We start from the raw sequence: 12055 nt of genomic DNA, 5'->3' as shown, positions 1-12055 counted from the left end.
TTAAAAAATTATGGTGTGATTGTGTCTCTGAAGGAATTGAGGGGAATGTCATTCTATTCGTGACCTTGAGATAGTATTTGGCACCGAATCACACTCTGTTCTGATTTTTAGTTCTCAGTATTTGGGTGTCTACATATCTAGTTCCTGCTAACTAGAGTCCTGAACTGAGAACCACTTGCAACTTGCCTAGTAATAGGCGTACCATGCCAGTACTCAATTTAAGACAAACTACTAGTGCTTTGAAATTGGAGGTGAAGAGTGAAAGCTCCCTAAACAAAACTAGGTAGATGGAGAGATGGTGGAATAGCCACCTTCTGCGTTGGCAATAGGCAGAATATGCAGGGACACCAGATCTTCAAGGGGGTAGGTACGTAGAAATTCATAAAGAACTTCATATCATACCTCTCATTGTGTCTTCCCCACTACTATTGAGCAGAAGACAACAAGATCATGCGACTATGTAGGTTACGACTTGTTCAACAAAAGACGACTACAGGAATGCTTCTCCTTTGCTCTTCTATTCAGAGATCCACCTTGATAGGGAAGGTATAAATTCTTGGGCAAATCTACCACAGCAGTCACTGTGGTGTCAGGGTGCTTTCAGAGCTAATATGAGAACACTTCTACATCTTTGTAGGATTAACTGGCACTAGTAATTTTTAAAGCTGTTTTTTAATGGCTGTGTTCAGAGAATGTGCGTGCCATCTTCTAACCAGTTGCAGGACTTTTTATGAGTAAGTCATAAACCTCTTAAAAATAAGATTTTAAAGTGGAAAGGCTGACATAGCCTGAACTGTAGGGTCAGAACAGTATAATTAAGGGCTAATAGTACCCTTCATTTTGCTTTACAAGGCAATAATTTGCTTCCCAAGAGGATAAAGAACTGTAAAGACAAAAAATAATGCAAGACAATTATTATGGTAGCAGTTTTAAATTGTAAATGAGTTCTTTTCTAAATGATTTTTTTAACTGTTATTTAAAACAGTGCAAGTGAAAAGCTGTTTAAATACACTTAAAACCCAACCTATTTCTGATTCTGATAGCCACCTTCTCTAGCATTCAGCTTTGTCTTACCTTAAGAGCTCTTTTTCTTAACAATGAGTAATGGTATTATAGATCAAGCTGTGTTTAAGTATTCTAGGTGCTGTAGTTAGCCTTTGTGTTAAATCTGTTGACCATCAGTGAGATAGATGTTAAACAAGCAGATCTCGTGGGAGAAACAAGAGCCTAAAATGCTGCCCCTCAGAAAGAGTAGATAGAAACTACACTTTTTGGAACCTGTTTTAAATTTTGAAACAAATGGTCACTAGTTAGAGTGAAAAATATTTTAGTGCAAACACATTTATAATTAAAAGTCATAAGGGAAAATAAAAGTGAGGAACGTATGTGAGAACAAAGTGAAGAATAGGCTGAAGATAAAGCGGAACCCTTCCCATCTAGCATGCGGGTATCTTCTAGACAAGCGGAGGAGGGAAATACATGTAAGTTGGTATGCCATCTACCCCCAGATCACTTCCATCTTCCTAGCAATAGGATGGAAGTCTCCAAACATTAAATATTTACAAACTCATGGATCAGTACACTTTAAAAAATGAACAAAAACCCACTGTGTGTATTAGTCTTGGAGATAGCTTGGAAAATTGAATCTAATTTCTCTGTCCAATTCTGTGTTTACTGTTTTAATGATACTTCCCATGATTTATGTTTTCATTACCATTAGTATTACTAATTTCTGTATGTCATGCTGTTTGATTGTATTGATGATGCAGTATTTAGAAGGCAAGACACCACAACTTTTACGGACAATTATCCAGCTACAGCTCAGTATACAAATGACTTCATTCTTGTTTTATTTTAATTTAGTGTTAAAGTCCTAGTATAATATTGAATAAATTTTGACATCTGCTTTTACTTGCCCTTAGGATAGGCTAAATAATGTAAAGCGCCATTTATGATTCCTTCAAATTCTGTATGTATCAATCAGGTAAAGCATCTGGCTTCCAGTTTTCTATTTTTTCACTGCTACAACCTGACATGAATTATCATGTTCTAAAGTAGTATCTTCCCTGAAGTATTTCAGATTTGTGAGGCATCTTCATAAGAGGAAAGAGGAATTAAAAACTGTTCGTAAGAGGGAGCACTAAAATTGTCATGCCAATATTTGTCCTTTAACCTGTTTACATTTTTTTCTATATCTGGAAGGATTTCAGAGTTATTCAAGTGTGTTGTATTTCAAACTACTGTTCGTTTGGTAGTGTTCTGTGTAAAAGTGCTATGAAAGCCCATACAGCTTGTCTACGTGCCGTCAAGGTGCGTAGCTGGGATACAGTAAACCAGTAACAAACCATAGTTTTGTTCAGCTGCAAACAGTTATTAAATTAGAGTATGGATGCAAGTGCTTTACATGCTTAGGTCTTAATGCTTAATTCAAACGTACACACTTGCAAGCTGGTACACTTAACTACTAAATATTGAAGTAACTATTTACTAACTTAGTTACAATAAGTATCAAAAATGTTATAATGAAGGAGCCGCTAAATTATTATTTGTTATTCTGCATGACTTCAGCTGGATAAGGTTAACTTAAAAAATTGGTAGACCTGAAAGCACTCTATACCATTAAATTGTTCAATTATAATCAATGTCATGATGTCCTACATAATATACTGAGAATTTCTTTCCACGTTCAACCTCGTAATTATTTGACCATTTTTGGAGCGGATATTCGCGACTAATTGGAGACTGAATAATTGTTGAGAACTGCATAGGAAATGTTTGTCTGCTCTAGTTTGTCATATATTTAGTGCAAAGTAGGACACTTTTTGTCAATATTCTATTGAAAATAATAGTTTAAGTATATTTTTTGGAGTTTCAAGGACAAGCACAGATTTGAAATAAAAAGTCTTTCTCTTACCTTCAAAACCTTAGTTTTGTAAACTTTTTGTAGGATATTTGTAGCCCCTTGCCCCCTAGACTTACTAGGCAAGGTTTTTGAATTACAAACCCATGTTTTTGAAGTAGAGAATAGAATTTTTTGTATATTTTTTCATATACTAATCTAAATAGTTTTAAACAGTTTCAAATGGGTATGGAAGAGTGAAATTTAGGAAGCAGAATGAAAAATTAAATTCAACTGAGAGTAGACAGGGTCATTTAAGCAGTTAATAATGGAGTCCTACATCCACGTGCTGGTGATACAAATCCACTGCTGGTGGGCAGTGAAGTTTATCACAGAAAGCTGTTTGGTACATGCTCAATGATGTATTAATCTGAAAACAATTCCCTCTTGTCCAGGAATCCGCATCATGTAATCAGCCTTTGCAGTTGGCATTAACTGACCCTACTGTCAGCTTTTTCAGTGCGGTGTCTGGTAGCAGTATGAATATAAAGATTAAATGCATTCTTGCCTATGTAGGAGCTCTCATCACAGGTCATCTTTACGGCATAGTTTACTAAATAGACAAAATAGGGAGGCAGTATTCCTTTGCCTTTTTAGAAACCCAAAACATAACTGTGTTCTGTATCAGTTGTCTCTATTTGTGTTAGAAGCTTAAGGACTTGGAAAAGAAAACCTTTATGAAAATGTGAAGTGCGTGTTGATTCAGTAAATAAATCCCTGAGCATCTCTAGCTTTTTTTTTTATGATAAGCTCATAGATAGGTTATTTGCACAAGAACATGTAAAACTATTTAACACTAGTTAACACAGCTGCTTGCGTTCTTGTGGGTTTTTTAAAGGATTTTTGGCCTCCTTTGTTTGTATAAAATGTCCGGTTCTCCAGAATTCTAAGTTCATATTATTTTGGTTCTTTTTCTCCCAGATTTTGTAGTTGTATTTTGTATGTTGTAATAACAACTACCCTGATGTTATCAAGAACGTGTTTCTGTTTAACATCTTTCATTGCAGTGGTCAAAAAACTTGACCTTCCTTGTGTACTTAATTTCTAAACCTCGATGGCATGAAGAGTAAGTGGCATTGTAAATTAAATCCTTGAGCTATATCTGAAGAGTAACTGTCTTTCTATCTAAATAACAGTGGCTTATACAGTTCTTTTCAGAAAGGCGCAATTTGTGCACGTAGGTGTATGCACATAATACATTGAAATTAGACATGTTTTTGAATAAATTATAAATGTATCATATAAAAATATGCATATATTTTCAATGATAAAATTCCATTAGATGAGAATAGTTCTCAGTTGAGCTATCTTTGAGCTGTTCAGAGAAACAGAAATGGAAATTTTTTTGTCGTTTTTAAATTTAAGGAGGAGTCCCCTGTAGATATGATGTAGATCGTACATATTAACAATTTCCTGGCTTTGCTTGTCATGTGAAATGGATTCTTCTCTCTGGAAAGAGGCAAGATCTTTCCCATGTTTTGCATTTGACTGCAGCTAGGGATATTTTTACAGTGGAAAAGATAATTTTGCTTGCAAAAAATCAGCTGCTTTGTTCTCAATACAATCTAGAATGACCAGCATTTTTTAAAAAACCCTGTGCTGTGACTGTCCTAGTAGAACAATGTGAAAGGATAGATTGCTTTTTCTTTTTTGAGGACTGCAAGAAGGAATGGATTTCCCATGTGTTTACAATACTGTCAAAGTATTAAATCACTATTGATTTGAAAGAACAGAGGGTAATCTTAAAAATCTGTAAAATATTGCTGCAAGGTATTACATTTCTAGGTAAAGTTTATTTTATGCTTTTTTTCCTGAATAGGCTGAGACTATTTTCCAAGAAATGTTTCCAACAGAGGAATTTTGCCCACCACCACCAAATCCAGAAGATATTATTTATGATGAAGATGAGATTGCAACAGAAGAGTCTGGATTCAGTAATTCACCAGATACAAAACCTGAACCCTCAACTGAGGAAAGCAGTGGCGGAGGTAGTACTGCTGTTAAGAAAGAAGATAATGAAGAATGAATTAGCTCTGTTCTCTTAGTAGAAGAGGAGTTTGACCCAAACTAAAATGTAAGGGAGGAAGGGTAAGATAAAGAGGCTTAAAAAAATCATAGCTGTATTATTTGCGGTTGCCTTACTTTCCTTAGCTTGAATAATCTTTCTTCATCAAATAGCTTAATTGATAGCTGAGACATTTCTAAGTAGTCATAGGTTCACCAGATCCAGGGGTGTTTGTAGCCAAACAAAAAACAGAGAACAAAGCATTTGAATTTAAAATGCTAAAATAGGATTCATGATTTGTTGAGAGAATTTGGTTTTGTTTTACATCTTGGAAGGAATCCTCCATCTTTTAAACAGGCAACAAGTCGAAACTAATCAAAAGAAAAAAATATGCAAGTTTGCTTACCAGTCAGAAGATGATCTGCTGATACAACGTATCACAGTTCTACTAAAAATCATTGGATCTGTGCTAATTAAACAGTTGAAGGTGAGCTTCACAATCTGTCCTTCCAAGTGGTTTTATGAATGGAACTTAAAGGCAGCAATATTGACAGTTCTAGAGTGGCTTTAGAATATGTAATAGGTGCCATGTTTAATGTCTATAATGAAAAATTTCTTGTATGGTTTTGAAACTGATGCCACAATTTAGAAACAAATACAATCCAGTAGATGTTCCTCACATTAAACTATTTTACATTCAAATTGTTTTTAAATAAGATCTAATAGATCACACATTTTCACTAGTGACTTAATTTACTGTAGTCAGGAAAACAGCACAATTTAAACTTAATGCTAGATTTCCCAACAAAATTTAAAATCATAAATGGAGCATACGTGTTGTTAGCTTCCCTGGATTTGTTGCAGTGTTTGGGCCTTTAATAAGCCAGTAGTTAATTTTTTGAAGTATGGTGTCTCAGAAGTTTAGATGATCATTAATTGAGTTTTTTTGTGGTGGGGAGAAGGTTCAGCTGATAATTCCAAAGGTTTGTATTGATCCCGGTTAATAGGATTAAAATTAGTGCATTAGCTGTAAATTATGCATTTTGTAATGATAAATCGTAAAGCATTTATACAGTAAAATTTATTGAAGTATTTATAAACCTAGTTTGTATGAAAAATTACAAAATGAGAAAGCTGTTGTAAATGACCATGATAAACTTGCACTTCTTCTGAACAATGCTTGAAATTCAGATGATGAACAATATTTAGCATTTACTTAGATTTACCTTAAAACGTACACCCAATAGATCAGTAGTATATCTAAATATAGAGATCAGTGAATTTTGATGAGTCGGGGTTTAAACTTCTACGTGAACTTAGATATAGTTCTAGCAGTGCTTAAATACTGTACGGAAATAAAAAAATGCCATTGAGTAATGAATATTCAGCACTGCCTGAACTTGACACATCCAGGCTTTTGCACAGTTTCGCAGTGCACGTGCCTGCCTTTAAAATGGCTTCATGCCATAAAGGTTAATTTATTTATTTTTTTACAGCATAACTGATATGGTTAACTTCACTTTGTCTTGCATCATAACACATTGTCCAATTTGCATTTCAAAAACCAGTTTGTTAGTGTTTACATTCTTTGTTTTATTGGATAGGTACCGTTGTGTGTATAATCCCAAAGTCCTCAGAAAAATATGTGGTTGAAATGTTTCCAATGTTAAACAACAGTTATCTTTGGATGCTTGTGATTGAGCAGTTATTTATATATAGTAATAAGCAGGCTGCCTCTTCATTAAGCTGTAATTTTTACGTGTATTGGAAAGCATGAGTGTAATTGTATTTAACATCTACAGATCTGTAAAAGAACTAAGTGGAGGACCTAGTTCCTGTTTGTCTTTCAATAAGAGGGATCATAGTTGAATTTTTCATCTTCTATGTTTACAAGGAAATCGTTTGATGAAAATTAAAGGTTTGCTTGCAAGTGCATTTTTCTGTGTTTTCTTTCAATTACGCAAGAAAAGCGGTTCATTTGTTAGCTGAGATTTCCTGATAATTCTGTTGTCTACTTTCATCATGTTGACATCTGTAATAAGATTGAAGTTTACCTGTGTGACAGTATGTTTATATAAGTTAGCGAGTTTATATAAAGCAGCATCTTAGTGCTTCGTGTCCATGGGAAGCTAGGTTTGGAAATATTGCAAATTTGATTTTAGATAAGACGGAATAATCTACAAGTTGTAGACTGTGACTTTACACTACATTGATTGCTTAAAAACTGTTTTCATGTCTCGTTGGTATGGTGAATGGAAACATAAAATGTTTTTCCTCTGGTACTTGAGTACCCAATAGCTCACTTGTGATAGCAGTAGATAAGACTGTTGATCTTTGTATTTTACAGAAATCATGCACTGAACTGCATTTTGTTCTTGCTTTGAATGATTTAAGCATACAAAGTGAGGGTTAGGCTTATTTGAAGTAGTTTTTAAGGCTTGTCATACAGGATGTATTCAAAAGATAACATGACTTTTTAAAAACTGGCAATTTATCTGTAGGATTATTAATAAATCAAGTTAAAGAAAGATAAGGTTAATTGAATTTTTAAACAAGTAGCTGTATTATCCTTCAAGCACCTTGGAGCTCATACAATATTCACACCTTTCCTTTTTTTTTTTTTTCCTAAGGAGTGCTTTGATATGTTTGAATTCCTTTTTTAATGAGTACTTTCTTTTTAACTTGGTTAATTGGATTAACCCTTAATACTCAAACAGTCAGTTCCGTGACGTTTTCCCTTCTGCTGGTGTATTGCCTTGTCTGTATGACTGCAATTAGTTACTGTTCCTTTGGAAGTATTTTCAGCCATGAAGCTGCTACGTCTGCTTTTTCTGGTGATGATGATGCTTAGGGCCATTTGACAGGTAATCATTAGAACTTAGATCCTTGCAGACTATGGGGTCTTTTCTCCTATCATTGCAGGGGGATTTATGTAGGTAACTCCTATTAATGTTAATGGGACTTGCATGTGTAAATCCTCCTTGCATCAATGGGAAAATTGACCCTTGAAAAAAAAATACCTTCATGTTAGACTTGCTGATTCAGAAACATCCAGGCACTGTCAGCTCCTGTGTGGAAATGTGATGGAGCATGTGCTTTGTGCCGTTTCACTGAAATGCTCTGAAGAGGACTTGGGGAATTTTCAGGGGTTTTGTATTTTATATTTTTCATACACTTCCGAATCTTGTCAGAGTTCCTCTAATGATTCTTTTTATGTCGCTAGTATCAGTTTCACTTCTGTACTCAGGAGGTTGCATGGCTCCTTTTGCTTTGACTCTCATTGCATTTTAGGGCCCTCTCTCTCCTCTCCAAATCTTTTTACATCGGCAATGGGAGTTGCAACAGCTTAATTTCAAGAACAAATTGCTAGTAGTGTATTGATTAATGGCAAGTCAGAAGTATTAAAACACTGTTTTCACACAATAAGAGACTAGGTCCCTTACAATCCATAATCTCAACTGGTGAAAGGATAAAATCAATTTCCTCAACACTTTTCCAGGCTGGGAGTGGGAAAACATGCAAACTGCCCGCTTTCCTCGAGTGGTGGAGAGAAGAAAGGAGAGACAGACAAACAGGTGGAAATAGCTGAAGCAAGATTGCTGTAGTGCGGGAGGGAGGATAAAATGGGGGCTGTTTGTCACAACCTTCATGCTCCGAGATCAATTGAGTCTTGCACTTTTATTTCCCCTTCTGCTATGTGAGATTTCTACACAATTTCTAACAGTTTATGGACTCTGGGGAAAAAATATAGATGTGCTTTTCGGAATGAGGCAACAACAATTAACCAAGAACGGAATAACATATAAATGGAGTAATACCCAGCATGTGCACTGAGGACTTTGCAGTACAAATAAGAGTATTATTTTTTTGTTTACCTTGGATATGTTTATCCATTCTTTATTGTGCATCTTGTTGCTCAGTCAGTTACTAGTGTAGATCTTTCATATAACCCTCTGCAGTACATCTTAGGTTTTTACTTATCTGACAATTTTATATCAGTAGCAAATTTTATCACCCCTTTTCTTAACATAATTTACGAAATCATTCAGCAGCACAGGTTTGAGATGATTCCTACTTTTTTGCTAGCTGTCAACCAGTAGTAGCTTCCTTTTACCTCTGGTAAGGTTTGGTGTTTTTTAATGAGGGATCCTGTCAGAAGTTTCAGGGAAGGCTGGCATCACTATAATCTGGATATTCCGTATCCATCGAATTAGACTCTTCAAAAACTGTGTAGGTTTGTGAGATATGGCTTTTCTCTATGAAAGCCTTGTTAGCGCTTTCCCAATATTATGCTTGTTCATATCTACTAATTCTTTCTTTACAATAGTTTCTATCAATTTACCTGCTATGGTTACCACTGAATGAAATCTAATTTCCATAAAGCAGCTCCCTTGAAAAATAAACAACTTTCCTTTAAGGAAAATAAAAGTTCCAAGTCATCCTCTTAAAAAGTAAAAACTCTGGTGTCAGAACTACCCTAAACTGCTCCAGAGATCCCTCCTAGCTTTTTTGCCATAATGAATGTTCTCTTCACCCATTAATTATCAATACGCTCTGCAGATTCTGGTGGGTTATCTGCTGTTGATACCCTTTTTTATTTTTCCTTAGGATTCTGTGACTGCGGTTAATGCAGTTGTTAATTTTCCAATTAAGGGAGCAAGCTACTGAGATCACATCATTAAACGTAATTGATTTGTGTGTGTGTACAATTCTTAACAGAATTTTTTCCAATAGCATTAATTAGCTCTGTGTGTGTGTGTATATTATGACAAAATTATTAACTCATAAAAGTTTATGATTTAAACTTTTGCAGAAATCAACCACTGTAGAATGTTCAAAAGTTAGAATTACCTGCTATTACCAAAACTGTCAAAAATATGTCAGACAGTTGTGGTGGCAGGGCAGTTGCTTGCATTCCTTGGGTAAGTAGTAATGTGAAATACTTTTGGTAAGATGTAGAAGTAGTTGTGACACTGGCAGTTTGAGACACTGATATAAAATGTTCATTTATTGCAACCCACTTTAATAGTAAGATTGCTTCAATGATCAGATGGAAATCTTTAGGTGTGTATGATTTCAAGAATAACTTTTTTAATGTGATAAAAAGTTACCGTAGAAGGATACTTCCAGCTGTACAGGTAAGTAGTAAGAAATGGTCAGCCGTGTGGAATTCATATCATCAGCCTCATATCTAGCAAAAAAATTACTTTTGGTGGAAATAGAGCTTATTAGCAATTCCACCATTATGTTTATTTACAGGCTGACAGTTCCTGTTTGTAAGAGTGACTGGTTCTTCAAAATCTGGATGGGGAGCCAGGCAGGAATGTTGTAAATCTCAATGACATTTGAGATTTAGAAAGTTGACAGTGAAGTACCAGGAAGATGCAGTTGTTGACTGCATGGGAGTTCTGATCAGAGGAGATTTTAATAGAAAATACTCTTCCTGTCACAATTCTAACAGACAATATATTTTACACTACTTGCATACATTGACAAAAAAGATGGAAGGTATCAACCTGGATGTATATCAAGCCCCAGATGTACTTGAGTAAACAATGGTTGCGTAGACAATGGTTGACTCACAGTGTATATAATGCTGCTCAAGTGGCAGTTTTATGTAGGTGTCTTCTCAATCTTGGGGAAAAGCTTCTTTGAGAGTGTTGCAAGTTTTATAACTGGCCAGTATACTGAATTCAGTAGTATACTTCTTCACCTGATTTTAGTTTTTCCTATTACCTGTCAGAATTTTTTTTACTCAAAAAGATTTAGGCATCAAGTAGAACTAAAATACTGTCTTAGTGACAGTCTAATCTTTTGATTACCATAAGAGGCATGGTGCAAGGAGGTTGTGCTGTTAAGACAGCTAATGCTGATTTTTTAGGAAATCTCAGAACATCCACATTTTTAGATACAGATTTTCAGGATCTCATACTTCCTTCTGAAGTGCCACCCCGTAATTCATAATATATTTGGGTCTCTGGAGAAGGTTTTAGTGCTGTTCCTCTGTTCTGTATGGTTAAGAGTTCAGTAAGTGGGGCATGCCAAAGGCTACAGACACTCCATCTGTCTTCTCAGAGGAGATTTCTCTTTTGCAGTGTGTTATTGCATGGTAGCAATCACCACTGGTGGCTAACAAATGTGGCTTCAGCTTTTGTAACTGCTTTTTTGCTGCTCCAGCATCAGGAAGCTTATTCTCTAGTTGAGTACTGGTAGCTTTATCTCATTCCTTTTCTTTTTCTCTAAGCATGGAGCTGGACTAAGAAGTGCTTCTCTGTTGGAAGTGATTGTTGTCTTGATCCTGAAGCTGTTGGGTTAGTAAGTCATATTAGCACAATGGTAAAACATCTGGATAATGTCGTGCTAGACTGCAGTTCATTGTACCTCAAGGCCTAGTTCACAAGCCATAAAACCAGTGTGGTATTTGTTGGTAAGCTGGTATTCTGTACCTGAGTTGAATGTCCAGACTGAGGAACCAGTTTTTTTATTACTGGCTGACATCATACTAAAAACTTGAGTCTAGAAAAGGATAGCTTACAAGAGTCTTCTCTCATTAAAAAAAAAAAAAAGAAAAAAAAAAAAATCACAAATCCAAACACTTCTGTGCTATGTTTTAGACTCTTGAGTACATAAGAAACTGTAATGGCCAATGTGGAATTCTGAATGTATTCTGTTTCAAACCCAAGCATATTTCTGGAGCTCACCCAAGGGAAAGCCATTTAATCATGATGAGAGACCAGCTGTCAGACCAATGTAACAAAACATTTCTCTGCTCTGGGAACTTTTCAGTAGTGTGAAAGTCACTGCAAGTCATGGTTGAGTCCTTTGTTGTGAATATATTATCCAGTGAATTCAGCCTTTTTTCCTGTTCAAAAATTTGTGTAAGCCCTAGCTAAGTACCTTCAGTGAATAATGTTTAGACTATAGATTATTCAGAGAGAATCCACTATATGATTCTTACAGCCTCTTATTAGAGAAGTAGTGGTATTTTCCTGCTCCATATTTGGATGCTGAAATAATATGTAAAAATTTAAAAAATGGTGTATTCATTATTACATCATACATTTTTAAGACAAAAAAATAAAACGCTTTTATGAAAAACAACAAAAACACTATCTACTATTAAGGAAGCCATCCTAAAATAACTTATTTTG

At 35.2% G+C, this 12055-nt stretch overlaps 1 protein-coding gene across 1 annotated transcript in view; it reads left to right on the top strand.

Moving 5' to 3' along the window:
- The window catches only part of CHM (CHM Rab escort protein), a 73192-nt gene extending 66355 nt beyond the window's left edge, over positions 1–6837 (top strand). The window contains exon 15 of the mRNA XM_072877181.1: positions 4719–6837. Coding sequence (XP_072733282.1) covers positions 4719–4925 — 207 coding nt within the window. The 3' untranslated portion in view covers positions 4926–6837. The remainder of the gene's footprint in view (positions 1–4718) is intronic.
- Positions 6838–12055: the final 5218 nt, after the last annotated feature.

Source organism: Ciconia boyciana, chromosome 12 (assembly GCF_034638445.1).
Source record: "Ciconia boyciana chromosome 12, ASM3463844v1, whole genome shotgun sequence".
NCBI lineage: Eukaryota > Metazoa > Chordata > Aves > Ciconiiformes > Ciconiidae > Ciconia > Ciconia boyciana.
The sequence above is the reverse complement of the archived record's forward strand: the minus strand, read 5'-3'. Positions and strand labels throughout refer to the sequence as shown.